At 41.3% G+C, this 19,678-nt stretch overlaps 1 protein-coding gene across 2 annotated transcripts in view; it reads left to right on the top strand.

Annotated features, from left to right (window-relative positions):
* clcn5b (chloride channel, voltage-sensitive 5b) overlaps positions 1 to 19,504 on the top strand; it is a 32,453-nt gene extending 12,949 nt beyond the window's left edge. For both annotated transcript variants that reach the window (XM_044097016.1, XM_044097015.1), the window contains exons 3-17: positions 525 to 703; positions 1,807 to 1,906; positions 2,999 to 3,186; positions 4,385 to 4,507; positions 6,964 to 7,170; positions 8,259 to 8,339; positions 9,206 to 9,440; positions 9,528 to 9,703; positions 9,795 to 9,935; positions 11,518 to 11,704; positions 13,063 to 13,205; positions 13,428 to 13,577; positions 14,636 to 14,741; positions 15,017 to 15,233; positions 18,553 to 19,504. In XM_044097016.1, coding sequence (XP_043952951.1) covers positions 525 to 703; positions 1,807 to 1,906; positions 2,999 to 3,186; positions 4,385 to 4,507; positions 6,964 to 7,170; positions 8,259 to 8,339; positions 9,206 to 9,440; positions 9,528 to 9,703; positions 9,795 to 9,935; positions 11,518 to 11,704; positions 13,063 to 13,205; positions 13,428 to 13,577; positions 14,636 to 14,741; positions 15,017 to 15,233; positions 18,553 to 18,643 — 2,324 coding nt within the window. In that variant the 3' untranslated portion in view covers positions 18,644 to 19,504. The remainder of the gene's footprint in view (positions 1 to 524; positions 704 to 1,806; positions 1,907 to 2,998; positions 3,187 to 4,384; positions 4,508 to 6,963; positions 7,171 to 8,258; positions 8,340 to 9,205; positions 9,441 to 9,527; positions 9,704 to 9,794; positions 9,936 to 11,517; positions 11,705 to 13,062; positions 13,206 to 13,427; positions 13,578 to 14,635; positions 14,742 to 15,016; positions 15,234 to 18,552) is intronic.
* The last annotated feature ends 174 nt before the right edge of the window (positions 19,505 to 19,678 follow it).

Here is a 19,678-nt window from a genome sequence, read left to right as displayed (position 1 = left end):
TCTAATCTTAACAGAACTGAGCTACTCGGTGCTCAGTTATCATGAATATGCTGAAAATATGTTTGATTTTTTTTCCTCTTCTTCTTCTTCTAGTCAAACCTTGTGATGAATTTAAGTGCGCCATCCATTAGGTGCATTAGTCACTCCTGGGAAAGACCTATGCCTCATACAACTGCACTTTACTGCACTACCTAAATGGAAACACACAGAGAAACACTGTGTGTGTGTGTGTGTGTGTGTGTGTGTGTGTGCGTGTGCGTGTGCGTGTGTGTGTGTGTGTGAGAGAGAGAGAGAGAGAGACCAGATCTTATACCTCAGCGTAAGTGATAAAGTTCATGTGGCTCCCTTGTTTTTAAGAATCGTGGCAGGTCAATAAAACAGGAAATGACCTATTTTAAAGCACACTAATGAAGTCAGAACCGATGAGTTGATCATTGACTGTGAAAGATACTTCCATTTATGTTTTTTTTTTTTCTCTCTCTCTCCTTCCCCACCTTTACCTCTTTCCACCTCCGTTCCCCCAGGAGGTTATGATGAGTACAGCGCCGGTAGCAGCAGCAGAGCAGCCGGTATGAACGGGAGCGGCCCCACCAAGCTAGTGGACCCTCTGGAAGACCCGCTGCCTGGGGTGGGCACCTACGAAGACTTCAACACCATCGACTGGGTCAGGGAGAAGAGCAAGGACCGCGACAGACACAGAGAGGTATGCAGTAAATTTGAAGAAATGGAGCGAGATAAAACAAGAGCAGGGGATAAAGAAGTGTTTACTTTGAGACTAGAAGGCATGTGCGTTCTGTCGAAGGTGTTAGCATGGAGGTGTCACTAAGGCGAAGCAGAGTCGGGTTCAGTTCTCTGGAGGAAAGTGAACGCTCTGCCACAAAGGAGTCAAAGAACCTTGCATCAATTTTTGCCAATTTAAAAACCAGGGCTGAAGCGATTAATCTGATTAATTGTGACGTATCAAATTAGCAATTGATTAATCATTAACTCTTCTCTAAAAAGGTTATTATCTGAAAGAACTATGTATTACGAGCTGTAATTAAGGCAAAACAGTATAAAAATAAAGAGAGTTAGCATTTAAGGTAAAAAAAAAACAACTTTGTAAATTAGGCCTGCAGCTAACAATTATTTCAGTTATTAATTTATTCTATAGATTATTCTGATGATTATTCGATTAATCTGATTAAAAACCGGCACATTCTGCAGATTTTTCATTTAAACTTATTTTATACAATATTGGAAGTACAGATGCTAACAAACAATTCAATTCTTTTTGAAATAACATCTTTACAGACAGGTATTTTTTTCTAAATCCCAAATGCAAAATGTATATATTCTTTGCACAGTTTTAGCTTAATTACTGCTCTGAGTGTGTTGTTCTTTCAGAAAATGGGCTTTCTTTAGGCTGTAGACCCCAGTTAATGATTAATCAGTTATTAATTTAGTTGATACTTGATTAAGCTGATTAACTGTTTCAGCCCTAACTGCAGAACAAAATTAATTACTGCTTTGTGTTGTTTTTTCTGCAGATTATCATTTTTAGAGTCCATATACTTCTGTTGGTTAATTGACGATTATTTTAGTAATCGATTCATCGTGAGAAATCCGATTAATCGTTTCAGCCCTACTGTAAATATGTGGAGATTGCTGGAGATTTTGTGATATGTGCACTTCATGTGTACGATGGTAAAAGCGTATTTTTGTTACTCGTTATTCAACCAATCACTGTTACTGTGTCATTTAAATGAAGTAGGAAGCGATATCAGGAGGCGTTGTCTTACTTTTTACTTTTCTGTCACCATGCAGATCACCAATAAGAGCAGAGAGTCGACTGTGGCCCTGCTGCACAGCGTCAGCGATGCCTTCTCCGGATGGCTGCTCATGCTGCTGGTGGGACTCATGGCAGGTAGTTCACACACTCAACCTTTACATAATTACTAGCTTACCTAAATGGTGGGTGGATGTACGTTACATCTGACGAGATGCTTGGATGCTTAAAGCCTGCAGTTAAATCGTCAAACACTGGGTCTTCAGCACAATTACATTCAAAAATACTTGATTCGTCCCAAATGTTGTAGCTGATATCAGTCATTACAGCAATGATTCAACATTCCTGAAAGCAGGCAGAGTTAAAATGAGTCATGGTTTCAGTGTCAATCCTCCAGACAGAGCTCTGTTAAATCCAGAGTGGTTCTTCGGTTTGGGGCCGCCTGCAGCAGTTGAGTTTTGATTTCCCATAAGTTGAAATACTGCAGGTGTAGAGTCACAAAATAGAACTGGGATAGCACTGAAAGCAGGCAATGTGACTTTTTTATTTTTATTTTGAGAAAGTGATTATTCTGCAGATTGACCGGAAGCCCAGCAGGAAACTTGGCTTTGGTCTCAGGGAAAGCAGGCCAAGCACTTTGTTGAAGAGTTTACACTTTTTGTAACATAACAGCAGCAAAGTTAAGTGTGTTTTTCTACTATTATACAAAAGAACTACACAAAGTTGTACATCATTTTCATGGATAAAGCAGGGGAGAAACTTGAAGCTCAAGCTTCTTTTTCTTAATGTCTGAATTTATCCTAACCCGCATGGACCGACCATCTATACCGACAGATCAGGCAAGGAGGGTATTTTTCAGAGAAGCAGCCATTAGATCCTCAGCTCAGGCTGGGAGAACCTGTGGTCAGAATAACCAGGAGTCAAACCCAGGACTATCATGCCGCCTCGCCAGGAGGAAGATCCGTTGAGACAGTTTGATCACTGTTTTCCCTACATGCAAATCATTGTGTGTGAGGGAGAGCTACATCTCAACACATCTTCTAGCTAACTGTCCTCATTGGGGGTATAATTACTTTGTCAATGCACTCCATGTTGGCTTGGAAAACATTAAAGGATACTCGTATACTTACGGTAAATTGGCTCAGAACACAACAAAATGGCAACCTGGAAAAATATTGTGCGCTCAGCCACAAATTGCCTCCATCCTGGGCTCTGCGTTCTGTCCCACAGGTGCTCTCGCTGGTGGTATCGACATCGCAGCTCACTGGATGACAGACCTGAAGGAAGGGGTTTGTCTCATTGGCTTCTGGTTCAACCACGAGCACTGCTGCTGGACGTCTAACGAGACGACTTTCCAGGAGAGGGACCGCTGTCCGCAGTGGAAGAGCTGGGCTGAACTCATAGCAGGAACGGCTCAGGTAGGACGCCGTTCCATAGGGTCACACGTATTGATAAATATTATTGGATTGGACATCACGTGACTTATTGTGCGCCACACGTGTGCCATTGCTGTACATCGAGTCAGCAATGTGGTCGGAAAATGATACGATCACGCAAAGAATCTAACAAAAGGGGCGCAAGGTTTTGCTATTGTCAGCACTAAGACAACAAGATAACGCGGTACCAGAGTATCATATTTCACAGATCAGTGTCCATTTAAAAAAAAAAAGTGAGGAAGTGGGTAGTTATGCTAGCTTGACTTTTACAACTTAACATGTAGATGTGCTGTGGAATTCAATGTTTTGGTTCAGTTTTTTTTAAAAAAGGTGACCCACACACCCATTTTCTGACAGATTATCAGTAGACCAGGTGTTTAAATGAGCCAATCAGCGACCGCTGTGTTGAGACGATGACTTCTTAACCATTGCAAAAAAACATCAACCCCGAAAACATGAAACTGTAACGGACTGAAAGCTTTGTTTTGGTGTTTTTACGTACTTTTTTTGTGTGGAAAATGTTTTTATGCATTTTTGATGTCGATTCATGATGCACTTGAACATGACCTCTGCTCTGTGGGTGCGTGGAGCTGTTGTCAGTCGGTTGTCATGGCAACGGGACTGTTGAGAAAAGAGCGAGAAAAAGTAGAACATAAATGGGCTTAAGTTGTTTTTCACACCCGTTAATCACCGTTATTTTCCCTTTGCTGGCGCGCTCTGCAGCTGCTGTAATTTCCTAAAGTTCAATAAGCGACAAAAACTGAAGTACTTCCCTCATTTGTTCGTAAAACATGGCGGTATTTACAACTGTTATCAAACAGCTGAATGTGTTTTATTATTTTTTTAGGAACATCTTTGAGTTCTGCTCTAAACGGACATAAATGTGAACATCATGATTCTAATTGTGTTACAAATACAACATAAAGAGCTTGAGAACCTTTTATTTTATTTTATTTTTTTACTGTATTTGCTCAACCAGTCTTTGGAAGCTGCATGTTTTTATGTCCTAATAAGAATCTCAGCGACTTGGACAGCAACATAAATGATAGTGACGCTTGGGTTCCATCTACTGGCTGCAACATGTCATCGTTAAAGACAACATTTTTTTTTCTCTGACTGGATTTATATTTTCATTTACTTCAGTATTAAGGTTAATAAATGTGCTTGTTGTGTTTTTCAGGGCCCATTTGCCTACATAGTGAACTACCTGATGTACATATTTTGGGCTCTGCTCTTCTCATTCCTGGCTGTGACGCTGGTCAGGGCCTTTGCTCCATATGCCTGTGGATCAGGAATACCAGAGGTAACAGTGGAGCTCATGTTGTTACACCAATCTGTTTGATATCTGACTGAATTTCTCTTACAGTTACAGCCACATATTTACGTCCACTGCAAAAAAAAAAAGAACAAACCCTTTTTCTCTCGGTGTCTGACATTAAATCAGACTAAACCTTTCCTGTTTTAGATCAGATGGGAGATCCAAAATTATTTCTATATAGTAAATAGCAGAATATGATTTTCATCTAGTCTTTATCAGGTTCTAAATGTGTTTAAATCCAGAATCAAGTGCACTCTGGTAACTCCCAGGAGTTTATTCTGTATGACCTTTGAGTGTCTGCCCTCTTTGTTAGCGGCGCTTGACCCACTTGTCTGTGCAACATTGCTGTCTAGATGTTTGTTTCGGCAACTACTGATTGAGATTTGGACCTTTGCTGAGCTATTGCAATGTCTGGAGTCTTTCAAGCCCACATCATTACCCCTCCACCACCATGCCTAGTAGTAGGTGTAAAGATTTTGCTAAAAATGCTGCTGTGTTTTCAGGTCATTATTTTAGTAATCGGTTCTTCCAGAGATTATTCTGATGATTAATTGATTAATCGGATGATGACTGATAATCCTTTGTATTGTCCCAGATAAGGGCCACAAACCGAAATGACAATTTGGGTCTCTAAAGTCATTGGTTTTGACTTTCTCTGTTGGGATTCTGCTATTAAGCAATTTTAAGTATCAAACCAGTGAACTCCTACAGAGGTACTGATGGTTAAAAAAATAATAAAATAATTTTAGAACCTGATAAAGATCACATTGTTTCTTTTATGTCTTGTTATGTACAGTGATGTCAGTAACACATTACTGACATCGGACCACTTTTTTCAGTAACGAGTAATCCAGTACTCAGACTACAGTTACTTATCAAAATCACTTTGCGTTACTGTTTTCTTTTGTAATTTAATTTAATTTAATTTCCTCTTGGGGAGTGATCGCCATTTTTATGCGACATTTATCAGCAGCGACGGAAACATAAACAATGGAGGGAGTTGCGCATTTTGTTGCTGGAAAAACAGAAATTATTTTTAGTTTTGCTCGCCAAGTCCGATTATTATAAGCAGCCTTGTGCTTGTTTTCTTCTGAAGTCGCTTGTAGATTTAATGAGTCGCAGGTTGCTCTTTTTGGGCTCAGAAGTACAGACATAATTTGTCTGTCATCCAGTTAGTTTTAGCCAGACTCATGATTCGTCCCGCTGTGTCTTTGTTAATATCAAGTTAATATACAAGCTGTGAATGACGTCGAGCTTCGTGATGCGCTCCAGAAAACTGCAAACATCGAGACTAATATGAACAGCGCAAGAAACGTGAAAACAGCCACGAATGAGCGTGTCCGTAAAGTTGTGCAACTAAAGGCCATTATAATTATTAATATTAAGGATAAATGTCACAAATCTGTGCAGTGAGACATCTGAGTTGTGGAGCTGCAGGAGGAGCGCTGAGCTCTGACACCAAATGCAGGGCCGTAACGCAGAACCTGGACACTGGGGCGGGGAGTGATGGGGGGGCCTCATCACGTCCACTGCGATCTAAAATCCTATTTATAGTTTTCCACACAGAAAACTATAAATACAAAAACACGCACAAATTACTAAGGTTTTTTTTGTACTGTTGTAACCATTTAACAATCTCCCCTTCAGTTCAACCATATAAGTGGAGATACATTGTCGATGTAATAATTATAAAATGACTTGCAATTAAGTATTGGCAATGTAATTTTCACAGGTGGCGGAGTGTTGGTGTTAGCAGCTGCTGAAGGTAACTGAGAAAGTTACTTTCCAAATCAAGTAATCGGTAATCTAACTAAGTTACTTTTTCAAGGAGTAATCAGTAATCCGATTAAAGTAACTTTTTCAAAGTAACTATGCCATCACTGGTTATTTAAAACCCATTACAAGAATTAAAAGCATTATATTATTCTCTGTTTTATTCAATCCTCCCTCGTCTTTCCAGCACTTAATCTTGTGTTTCCACTTTTTATTTCTAAGAAAGGGAGCAGACAAAGGCTTTTTATAAAAAAAAAACAACAACTCTTCTGTGTTGTCCCAAAAGTCTCACTGATTGATCCATCTCGGAATAAAAAACCCAAACCAAGCTGTCGGCCTCTCGCTGCGGCTAGTTTCACGTACTCAGATCATTTTCTCCTCTGACTGTAATCTCTCGCAGGTCAGACTCTGGTCAGGAGGCCCGCGGTCAGGAGATTAACATCTTATTTGAAAGAAAATATTCTCCAAACAAAAAAAGGGAACTTATTCCCCTCCCCCTCTTTTTTAAAATATTTTTTAAATTTTTTTTAGGATTTATAACTCTGCGAGAGAGAGAGCAGATACACATCTGAAGCGATTCCTCACCAAAGTCTAAACAGGTCATTATCTTTGGAATGGAAAACCAATCCGCTCACAACCCTCTTTCTCTCTCTTTCTGTCGTTTTCAGATTAAAACAATCCTCAGTGGGTTTATCATTCGTGGCTACCTGGGGAAGTGGACCTTGATCATAAAGACCATCACTCTGGTTTTAGCCGTCTCCTCCGGCCTCAGCTTGGGGAAGGAGGGACCTCTGGTCCATGTGGCGTGCTGCTGTGCCAACATACTCTGCCATCTGTTCACCAAATACCGCAAAAACGAGGCCAAACGGCGAGAGGTGGGCTCAGAGGATGTGATATGTTGTTATGTTTACTGGTAGAATAAAGGTTTGTTTTCTTTTTTGTTGTTGGACATCACCAAGTGATTGTTTGGGGTACATTGAAGTTTAAGCAAACTGAAACTTTATTCTTGGTAGTTCTTGCTAACAGGTAACTATATTTACAATTAAAACGTGACAACTAACATTTTGAGAGTAAAAATAAATTCATAATTTTCTCTAAAACAATCAATCTGCAATTGCATCAACATTTTAGCTTATGGAACACAAATAATTGGCCAGATAAAAAACAGCTAAAGATAATTCGAGCATATCTTCTTCACTTCATCAGATAGATAAACTAATTCTTATTTTTGTGCACCATAAGATAAGATGTGGCTGCACAGTGGTGCAGTTGGTAGAGCTGTTGCCTTGCAGCAAGAAGGTCCTGGGTTCGATTCCCGGCCCGGGGTCTTTCTGCATGGAGTTTGCATGTTTTCCCTGTGCATGGTGGGTTCTCTCTGGGTTCTCCGGCTTCCTCCCACAGTCCAAAAACATGACTGTCATGTTAACTGGTTTCTCTAAATTCTCCCTAGGTGTGAGTGTGTGTGTGTATGGTTGTGTCCTGTATGTCTTTGTGTTGCCCTGCGACGGACTGGCGACCTGTCCAGGGTGACCCCGCCTCTCACCCGGGACGCAGCTGGAGATAGGCACCAGCAACCCTCCCGACCCCATTAGGGAAGAAGGGTGTTCAGATAATGGATGGATGGATGGATAAGATAAGATGTGAAATGTATTTCTTCATTATTCTTATTTGTGAAGAAAAATCTGCATTTTATAGATATATGTTTGTTTATTTACTTGATTGATACTGGAAATACCCCAGTTTCACACATCTTGCCTTAGTAACAACTTCCACACCGAAGAGTGTTGTCGTTACTTCTCGTTTGTGGCGTTTCGACTGATTCAGTCTTTCCGACTGGCAAATCGTAAACATCATCTGTTCCTGGTCAGCAGATGTTTTCCCTGTGCTTCTGGTTCTGATGGATCCCGTCTCCGTTGTTCTGAAACGCTCTTCGTTTCCCCCCCCCCCCCCCCTCTTTCTGCAGGTTCTATCGGCGGCAGCCGCAGTCGGAGTGTCGGTGGCTTTCGGTGCCCCCATAGGAGGAGTCCTGTTCAGTCTGGAGGAGGTGGGTAGGAAGTTGAGAAATAAAACCATGAGCTGAAGTGTGCATACCCGTCTCCCTGTCCTGCCACAGAGCCAGTAAAGCCATCTGCACCACATGACACAGACGATTTGAATTAGTCGCGTCTTGCTTTTCCTCTTTGTTTGTTCTCTCACAGCCATGTGACTTTGTACTGGAGCAAACGCACGCTGGCAGCTAATTAAGACATGATAAACCGGGAATAAACGTTTGCTGCAATAGTTCGGAGAGTCAGTGTGTCCTTGGCAGCTCTTGGTTATTGAATAACGAAATGTTCAATGACGGAAACAAATGACGATGTAGGGAGGGGAGTACATTATGTCAGATCCGCTTCAAAATTGAATTCGTTTGTTAGTCTTGTTTATTTTCTAAAGATGTTTTCTGTGTACTAGTAGGCATTTAAAATGAAAATAAGTGTACTGTGGCTTGCAAAAAAAAATCATACCCTCTAACATTGTCTCATTTTGCAATCACTAACTTCACTTTTTATGTGACAAAACAACATAAAAGAGTTTGTAATCAAGAAGTAAAAGGGAAATAAATTATATAAAACATGTGGAAGAAGAGATTCTTGTAAAGAAGAGAGAAAAACAATTATTTTTCAACCGCATGCATAGTACTATGTGTCATTGAGAAGTAAAACTGGACATTTAGCAATGCTTTGTGTTGGTTTGTACATTGCAATGCAGCAAAATGTGATAAACATGAAGGAGTAAGAATGTATTTCCAAAGCACAGTATTACTTTTATAGCTTCTGCCACTGAATCAATATTTTTAATAATCCTTTGCGCATATATGGGCAAAAATCCCAACCTTTTGCTTACTTCCTGCTTCTCTTGATTCCCCCCTAGGTGAGTTATTACTTCCCCCTGAAAACCCTGTGGCGTTCGTTCTTCGCCGCCCTGGTGGCGGCCTTCACCCTGCGCTCCATCAACCCGTTTGGAAACAGCCGCCTGGTGCTGTTTTATGTGGAGTTCCACGCCCCGTGGCACCTGGTGGAGCTGGCACCTTTCATCCTGCTGGGGATATTCGGCGGCCTCTGGGGGACGCTGTTCATCAAGGCCAACATCGCGTGGTGCAGGACGCGTGAGTACTGCCTGTTTGATCCTTTTTTTTCCCCTCTTTGTGTTTTGTTTGTGTGTACTAATCGGCTCGTCTTTGCGCGTCCTGCAGGGAAAACCACTCGGCTCGGGCACTACCCGGTCATCGAGGTGCTGCTGGTCACCGCGGTGACCGCCCTGCTCGCCTTCCCAAACAGTTACACCAGAATGAGTGGAGCTGAGCTCATATCCGAGCTTTTCAATGACTGCTCCCTGTTGGACTCCTCTCAGCTGTGTGGCTACAAACAGGTCAGCAGGTGGCTCTTTGTCTCTGTAAGACAAGTTAAGCTATAGATAATGTATCATTTTTCTCTTTTTAAAAAATTTTTTTCACTTCCAGCCGGTCAACACGTCAGAAACGGGCGTAGATAACAGCCTGGCTGACCGGCCAGCAGGGGCAGGCCTCTACACGGCCCTGTGGCAGCTGGCCCTGGCCCTCATCTTCAAGATCCTGATCACCGTCATCACTTTTGGCATGAAGGTCAGTTCAGGACACACGTGAGCTCTGGCTTTCTGCGACCCGCAGAAACGGCCTCGCTTCGGCGCGTCGTAGACGTTTTATATCGCCATTTGTACTTGGTTGCTTGTTAAATTGTCATCGTTCCGCTTTGATCTCATCGTGTTTTTTCCCCCCCTGCGGACTCTGTGGGAGTGCTAAGCATGTGAGGAGACCACAGCTACCACTGTGTTCACTATACAAAACTGCAGCCACATTTTAAAGACATGCTTCCCTTTCATTCATCATAAACCTTTTTCAGTTTATGATGGAAAAAGTGTCTGAAATACAAGACTCCGTTCTTTCTTTAGTAGTGCTACCTGTTTGTAAAAGAGTTTTATGTGTGCAAGAGTGTTTTCACAACTGATAGTCCGATAGATTGGTTTGATTGGACACCAAAATTGCAACATTTGTTACATTTTCACACTGCAATGGGTCAAAACTATTCAAATCTTTTGAAAAATCTGTTCATCTTCTCACCTGTGGTGGTGCTACACCGAGAACCACTGAAGGAAACAACACAAAAACCTCTGAATAAGACATAAGCGCAAAATCCTTCTTCACGAAGTGTAAACAAAAACGTAGTAGTGTCAGATTGTAGAGGTTGTAGGATTTGTCTTTTGTCTTTGGCAAAAGACCAGAAGCCATTTCTCCTGTTAACGATAGACTCTTGCGTTTGTTTTGTTTTTATTTACCCAGAATACCGTGCTCTATAGTCTGCTTCCTGCTTTTGGAGTGATCTCTGGTTCACTTGGCATTCATGTTAGAACTGCACTTGCGTTCACTTTGACCAAACAGAGACTAAAGTTTTTAAGCGGATCAGAGTTTGATTGCACATTCACACCTCCCCAAGTGAACCAGACTTTCTAGGCAAATGAACTAAAGTTCAATTAAAGTGGACCAAACAGGGCTGGTGTGAATGCACCCTTAAATGAAACTTATGAATGAAACTTTCACAAATTAGACTTAGGGTGCATTCATGCCAGACCTGTTTGGTGTGAATGTGCAATCAGAATCTGTTAAGGACCAAAAAAAGAAACTCTGGTCTATCTAAAAATATATGTCCCGGTTCAGCTGACGGGAACTCTGGTGCGGTTCGAATGCGTATGTGAATGACAAGTGGACCAGAGTTTGCTCAGGTCTATAGTGCAGAGCATTCTGTGTAAATACAACCAAAACAAACACACCTAGCGTTAGCTGGAGAAATGGTTTGTGGTCTTTTACCAAAGACAAAAGAGAAGTCCTACAAGCACTAAAATCTGACTCTACTCTTTTTTTGTTTACCTTTTGCAAAGTAGTAAGTTACTCATGTCTTCTTCAGAGGTTTCTTTGTCGTTTCCTTCAGTGGTTCCTGATGCAGTGCTACCACGGGTGAGGGAAGAAACAGGTTTTTCAAATGTTTTGGTTTGTTTGATACAAATGGTGCGATTTTGGTCCCAAATCAAACCAAGTCTTCCGATCTACGAGGTCTGAAAACACCCTAAATTTAGGCACCGTCTCACTTTGCTTTTAAAATTCTGTTCTGGTGGAAAACTGCATTCTTAAAGCCTCTTGACTCTTTTCCCAGGTTCCCTCTGGCCTCTTCATCCCCAGCATGGCTGTGGGAGCGATAGCTGGCAGACTGCTGGGCGTGGGCGTGGAGCAGCTGGCCTACTACAACCATGACTGGCTCATCTTTAGAGGGTGGTGCTCCCCAGGAGCCGACTGCATCACACCGGGCCTTTACGCAATGGTTGGGGCCGCTGCTTGTTTAGGTGGGGCTTCGTCTTCTCTGGATTTGTGCTGTTTCAGCCCGGTGCAGTTTATTTAAGCAGCTCAGCGTTACCTCTTGCACTTTACATGAGATGCTCAGGAGATCTGGGTTGTGACTGGGATGGAATTTACAAATTTCTTGTTGGGCGGTTTCCTCTGAAAGTCCGGAAGGAGCTTGGAGTTGATGAAAAGCAGGCAGCTGCTTGGCCGTTTGATAAAGACATCTTGTGGTATCTGTGGGATGGTATTCTGAGAATGTAGAGCTTGAACATGCTAAACTGGTTAAGATTGTGTCTTCAGTCCTTCCTGGAAATGGTTTTAGAAACTAAACAAGGCAGCGATGGGAAGACATAGATATAGGCAGAACAAATGTCAAGTATTTTTAGTTTGTGTGTATAAATTATTTAACCACTGACGTTTATTCAAACAAGAGACAATACCTAACTTTGTAATTTAAATGATTTTCTTCAAATTTTTCTATAACTTTGTGACCTTATTTCGATGGTTGTCGGACTGGATGAAGGCAGGAAATAAGTGTGCTCCTTTTTATTGAAAATAAAGATTGGTAAACAAAACAAATACATAAACAAAGTTTTTTATATTTAAACTTGTTACTGAGAGATATTTTTGATTTATTCTTATTACTTAGTGTAAATTAGATCCTTTAAATGCTTCCTGTTAGATTTTACCCTTTGTTAGATAAAAAAAAAATCTGATAATTGCTTTCCTTCACAGAACAGTGATTTAAATAGTAAATAATCTTGGATCTGAATATTTAATCAGAAGGTATCCTAAAAAACTGAATGTTGCATGTTAATCAGCTTTGCTTCTGCTATTTCTTTTTTTCTTGTGTGTCTGTGCTGCACACATTTTTTTTTTTTAACAGTTGCGTTTAGGTTTTTATTTAAGTTTCTGTCAAGCTAAAAACTAAAGAAACACGAGCCACTGTGAGCTTATTTGCACTCAAACTTCATTGAATAAAATCTGTTCATTTTTGACAGGCCGGACAAAGACATCGCTGACTTATTGGTCGGTCTTACAGGAAACCGAAAGAGTTTTAACATTTCTTGAGTAAACATCAGGAGGCAATTCAGAGAGCGGTATTATCTGTTGCATTTTTGACATCTTAACGAGCTCGTTTTCATTCCTCAAAAATGGCTGCCGCATAAATCTCCCATCCAGCTGTCGACAGAAGGACGAGGCTGCCAAGAGACGTGCGTTTGAATTCAGACTGAAGCCACGTAGCTCGATGCAACTGCAATCATTTCTGGGGGGTTTTCCCCTGAAGCTGCAACAATCAGGTGGCTGGTGCTTTGTGTGCACAAAGTCTAATGTTGTTGCCACCCGTGTCCCGTTGCAGGTGGTGTGACCAGAATGACGGTGTCGCTCGTGGTCATCATGTTTGAGCTGACCGGCGGGTTAGAGTACATCGTTCCCCTCATGGCCGCAACCATGACCAGCAAATGGGTGGCAGACGCCTTTGGAAGAGAGGGAATTTATGAGGTGAAGTGTCTGCAAACAAAAACTTGATTTTTGTGTATTTTTTAGCCATCATTTCCGGCTAACGATCCGATCAAAAGGCGTGAACGAGCGGCTCTGCTTCTGCTTGTTCTGTTTTTTCTGGTGCATTTGCATTTATTTATTTTTTTTTTATTCCCCTGGCATGTTTATTTCTGCATGTCTAATCCAGCTAAAGCAGAAAGATTCACTCACTTGTATCTGCAGGCTCACATAAGGCTGAACGGTTACCCGTTCCTGGAGCCGAAAGAAGAGTTTGAGCACAGCAGCCTGGCAGTGGACGTGATGAGGCCGAGGAGGGGGGACCCTGCTCTGGCCGTGCTCACCCAGGACAGCATGACTGTAGGGGAGGTGGAGGTACGGACACCCAAAACCCTGTGCAGCAACTGAAGATTCCTTTAGTAATCGACTATTCTATCAATTTATTCTATTAATGAATCAATTAATTGGACGAAAGAATTGACACATTCTGGAGATTTTTCATTTAGCAACTCAAGCCATTTTTTTAATGCCATATCTAAAATATGATAAAAATGTAAAAAAAAAACAAATTATTCAATTCCTTTTATAATTTAGAAAGTAATTTTTTTTTTTTGTTGCCTAAAATGCAAAAAAAAAAAAAACTTTTGAAATATGTTGATCATTTCAAAAGTTCAGCCTTTTTCTGTTTGATTTAACATCAATATTTAGCATCAATCTGTTTTTATTTTTAAAATTATCTGATTGGTAATATTATATCATAAGGTGCTTAAGAGATATTGTCTTTTACATCATTTGAACAAGGTGAATCTATGCCACTTGAAAAGTTCTGGGTAGAACATATTTACAGACAAAGGATATTTTTAAACCTAAAATACAAAGTGTACATATTTTTTGTGCAGTTTTGGCTTAATTACTGCTCTGAGTATTGCCTTTAGAAAATTGTCTTTTTTGAATTTGTTACTCCAGTAATGATTAATCGCTTACTAAATTAGTTGATGATTGATTTCAATAATTAATTAATCACAATTAATCCGATGAATCCTTTCAGCCCTACTATGGTAATGCTATACATAAAGCATGGCACTTTGTAGAAGTATTCATACCTGATGAAAAATAATACCAATTAAAGTAAACGCAGGTTCTAAAAAGTATGGAAGTAAAAGCATGCCAGACTTTATGGATTTTTGTATGTAAAAAAACAAAACAACAACAAAAAACATTCATAATCACATCTCCTTTTGCCTCCACTTTGTGATTTGACATGGTCACACAAAATCCCAGTAGAATACCTAAAGTTTGTGTTTGCATTGTGACAAAGAGTTCATAAAGTGTGAATACATTTTCAATCTCCTATTATGTTTACGTTTGAATGATGTCTTGTTATCCACACGATAACTCCTAACGTTTTTTTTTTTTTTTTTTTTTTTTTGTAGACGTTAGTAGAGATCACTCACTACAGCGGCTTCCCTGTGGTCATCTCGCAGGAATCCCAAAGGCTGGTGGGATTTGTGCTCAGAAGAGACCTGCTCATATCAATAGGTTGGGATTGCGACTGAATACAAACATGAATTTAAATAAATATTCAAATTGTACCATTTTATGTGATTGTGAGGATTGTAGTTGTTGAGACCCTTTTTGTTGTCAGTGATTTCTGGTTTAATAGGCCTTTGAGTAATTCTTGCATACTTCAGCAAATATTTGTTGCAGTTTGAGCCTCTGAAGTTGTTATTTTGCGGATCGAAGTGTAAAACGTTTGGTCTGAAATGCCAATGAGCTCTTCATCTGGATTTCCTCCGCTCTTCGTCTCCTATCAGATAACGCCCGGAAACGTCAGGACGGCATCGTCAGCGCCTCCCTGGTGGTCTTCACAGAGCACTGCCCCGCTCAGCCGCCCGAAGCGCCCCCTCCCCTCCGCCTCCGAGGCATCATGGACCTGAGCCCCTTCACCGTCACGGACCACACACCCATGGACATCACCGTGGATATATTCAGGAAACTGGGGCTCCGCCAGTGTCTGGTCACACACAACGGGTATGATTTTCTTGTGTTGTATAATGGACACCCATGGAGAGAGGGATGTTTAAAGAAAAAGGTTTTAAGACAAATCTAGCTTTTATTGAAAATAGTTTATAGCAAATTTTCTTGTGTTCCTCACTCTTAGATTGGGTTTTTTTTCATTATGGACCTCTGGTTTTTAATCTGGGTCTGGTTAAGATGCCAAACATAGAATTGGAAGTTTCTGTTTTTACATATTATAAACAACAGGGCAGTCACAGATCACAAACAATGTCTTTAAAGAATCTGTGTTCCATGTAGCATAATTCAAACCACCTTTCAACGGGGTGGATTTTGAACTGTGCCAGATGTCAAAATGGTAAGTCCTGTGACATAGCGCACTGTCTAATCAGAAGCCAACTTCAGTGTCTGTGGCTTGTGATTTGCGGAACCTACATATAACAAAACCAAGCTTTTAAATGTTTTGTATTCAGTAGTCCAGAAGGTTCTAAAAGCTGGAGGAAAAAAATTTGAACTTTTGATTCTCAAAAATCTGTCAGTTGCCAGGATGATCGTAAGAAAAGTAAAAGAAAAAAAATGAAAGAATTGAGAATAAAGCTGCTGTCACACAGTTAACTAACACGTATTACACAAGGCCAAACATGAAAAAATAAGGTGATTTATTGGAACTTTAAAACCTGTTTGAAGTGTTGTGTCCTTCCTGAATATTGCACATACAATGGGATAAAATTCAGTTTTCTTCTGTCAGGATTTTGTACATTTACTTATTTTAGCTTGTTGTTCAGGCATAAAAAAACAAATGGCCTTTTTAGTGCCCAGAAGTACTCGAATAATAATCTGATATAGTCAGAAAATTGGTCATGCCATCAGTTTCCCTTTGAGTTTTAATCACTCCCTAGAATGCATAGGTGACTGAAATTTCCTGAGTGTAGACTGAGCATTTGCATAATGTCTCATGAGATTAAGTAATGTTATATTTATTGATGCAATGTTTGAGCAGTTGTGTTAAAACGCTGTACCAGTTGAAATTTTACTGGACAGACGAGGTTAAACCCAAACGCCCGATGTGGCGTCATTCTCGTGCAACTACATTATGTCCCATGCTTGTCGCAAGTAATTATGTTTTTATGTCCCCCAGTCAATGGACGGTGCGATGTGACGCCGAATAGCCTCAGGCTAATCGTACCGTTGTCCTATGTATGTTTTTTTCTTTTCGCAGTTATTTCGGCAATAGAAGTGGCATTCTTCTATAAAACTTTAAAACTACAGCGTCTGGAAGTAAATGAAGAAGTACAAGTAGAGCAGCGTCTTAAGGGGACCTGAGAGTGGTCCACCTGTAAACGGCCAAAAAAAGACAAAAACAATTTTTCATTTCCTTGTTTTAAAACATCGAAAATACCAAGATGGGCCAAATGTTGTCGGTCGGGGCGTGCTGTGGTGGCGTAAGGGATGGCGCGAACCACATTTGGAGGCCTTGAGTCCTCGGGGTTCGATTCCCGGACCCGACTGACATTTGCCGCATGTCTTCCCCCCTCTCCTTCCCCCTTTCCTGTCAGCCTACTGTCACATAAGGGACACTAGAGCTCACAAAAAGACCCCCTGGTGGGAAAAAAAATTAAATAAAATGATGTCGGTCATCGTCATAACTTTCTGTTTTGGTTAATTTTTGGTTTATGGCCCACTGCTCATCCTATAACCTATGACCTACAACCGAATGAATGGTGCGGTCCGGGTAGATTGAATGGCTTTTACAATAGAAACGGACAAAAAAAAGTTGGTATTTTTGGTTTTTCTACAACTTCCCAGCAGCAGATATTGCTGTTGGACCTTTACAGAACTTATAGCCAAGTTAGTTCCCTGAGAGACCAAACGACAAACACCTGAGCGGGGATTTTCTTCTCTGTGTGTTGGAAAATCGGGATACATTTCTGTTCAAAGAGCCAGAAATTGGACTCGGTCTGCTGCTCGGCTGATTGTAAAAGTTACCTCACTTTGTCTGAAATCATTTCCACCCCATGCTCCACCGAGGCCCACTAATCTGAACACGTCACCCACAGTACAGCTGCGTGTCAGACTTTATACGAGTCTAATATTGTTCTCTTAGAATCAGACAAACGGACCTCAACAAAAGATACAACCACAAAAAATGTTTTAGTCCTCTATCTCTTCCTCTCTCGGATTTGTTGAAACTCGGCTTTCGGGGGAAGTGGAAGTCTATGTGCATTCTCACGATTTCACCGCCAAACAACTTCCACGTACACATGTTGTGGTCTTCCTTTGTTATTTTCTGTCTTTGGCACATTGTGTTCATTTTCAGGAGGAATGCCACCGCCGGCGTAGGCTGCGGCGGCCGGGAGAGTTTCAACTTCAAAGTCTTAATCTAAACAGTTTCTTTGTGGGTGTCGGTGTGAAACGGCAGTTTCTTGTTCCGTTTTACAGTTTCCAGGGGATTGAAAAGTAAGCGGACAGTCTTTCAGATTAGTTTTAGCAGAATGTACATTTAACATTTCCCGCGGGGTTGCAGTTTGGATCTTCTTCATGCCTCTTTAAGTGAGGTGTCTTTGTTGGATCTAAAGTAATCGTGAGCAGAAGCGTCTCAGTCCGTCGGTACTTCCCAGCATCGTGCGCGGCCTCTAGCAGGCCGTCGACAGGCACAACGGGCCCCTGTAGGATTCACACACGTCTGCTCTAGATGCTCTGCTCTGGGGCCAATGGTATGAGGCCCAGGCTTTGATCAGAGTGGATCCCCATGTGGAGTGTACAGAGGAATTTAGTTGATCAGCATTGGTGGAAAAAAGAGATAAGAATTTTTGTTTTAAACTAATATTGAAAGAAAGTGACTCTGTTTATTTTTTGATTGAAATGAACATAAGAGCTTGACCTTGTTTTTCCTCAGAATTCCCACTTTAATCTGAGAAAAGTCAAAATCCTCTGTTTTTTTCCCCAGTAGCCCTAATCCTCTGTCGTACATTAAGATCTCGATGTGCTCTAAAATTAAAATAAATTTGACAACCTGCTCTGAGCTATTTCTTCCTTTCAGCTGAAGCAGGTTTGAATCTTTGGTTGACCGAAATTTGAAACTCGGGTCAAGAAAATATACGATGTCGTACTTCAAGGGTATAAGGTGGGTCAGTCCGGGTTGATCCCAATTTCCTCTTGTTCTTCTATACCTGCTCATCCCATTTTTTGACTTCTCTAGTGTCTATAAGAAGGAGACAATCGGCTTCTTTCTCTATAATGATTCCTTCAGAAGCTGATATTAAAAACACAATAAACCATTTTCTCGTATTAAAAGTCCGAGCTTAACCTTGAACCTTTTGTGTCTCGTCATCAGGAGGCTGCTGGGAATCATCACTAAAAAGGACATCTTGAAACACATGGCTCAGATATCCAACAGAGACCCCGACTCCATCCTCTTCAACTGAACTCCTTTCATCTGCCGTTTCCACCTCCTGTCCACGGAGCGGGACGGAGGACACAAACCAGAGGACACGCCTCACCCCTCCTCAAACCAGAGACCTCCAGCGTTCATTTGCACAAATAAGTCACGGTTGGCCGAGTTCAAATTCCTGTGAATTTTTTCTTTTTTTTTTTTTCTTTTTTCTTTTTGGAGGCCTTCTTGGATCCAATGAAGCAAAAGCTCTCTGTAGCAGTGACTCACCCGGAGAGCTTCAGTTGGTGTGGGCGACTGGTTCACATGTGCTCCTTTTGGCACTTTCCTTTTTCTGCGTTTTCTTTTTCTCGTTTTTCGAGGGGGGGAAACTCGGAAGAAGTCTGGAATCTTCCTCCTACTTTCTCCTCAGACCGGAGGGAGGAGATGATCCGACGTGACTGACGCTGAAACTAGATGAAGAGAGAGGGGAAAAAAACGTACAAAATGAAGTGGGTGGACAGGAGATAAACAGAGGTTTGGGAAGCTCCGTGAATGCCCCGGATCTGTCTTTGCAAGTCCAGACAAGACGCCGTTTTCCGGGAGCAGTGGATGCAGCGATGGCTCGCCCACAACACCAGAGGGGATCGATTCAGGAGTTCGACGCAGAGGATTGCACATCTACACTCCGACGAAGACATTGACGACGGCCTGGGAAGTCCCCAGAAACGTCTCCTATATGCTCGAGACTTCGGCGGCAGCCTGGGAACCGACCGGCCGCCGTAGCAGAACCGCTCTGATCCAAACACCATGCCATGCCTTATGGGAGCGCCGCAGTGGAAGAATCATGACACATTGATTTAATTTAATGTCAAATTGTTGATCCCACTAAATTATTACACTGATTTAAACAGATTGCGTTGTCTCTTTTTATGTTTTCCTTGTAGCTGGCTGACCTCAATTTGAACGTGCTGCATTTTTTAAAATCCCATCAGAATCTTTTCCGAGACGTCCAAATATTCTTGTTTGAAATACTTGGACGTTATTCACTTTTCAACCTCTTTATTATGGGTGCATCATGTTACTGCAT

This window comes from Gambusia affinis, linkage group LG18 (genome assembly GCF_019740435.1).
Source record: "Gambusia affinis linkage group LG18, SWU_Gaff_1.0, whole genome shotgun sequence".
In the NCBI taxonomy this organism is placed as follows: Eukaryota; Metazoa; Chordata; class Actinopteri; order Cyprinodontiformes; family Poeciliidae; genus Gambusia; species Gambusia affinis.
Note: the sequence above shows the minus strand (reverse complement) of the source record. Positions and strands in the feature narration are given on the sequence as shown.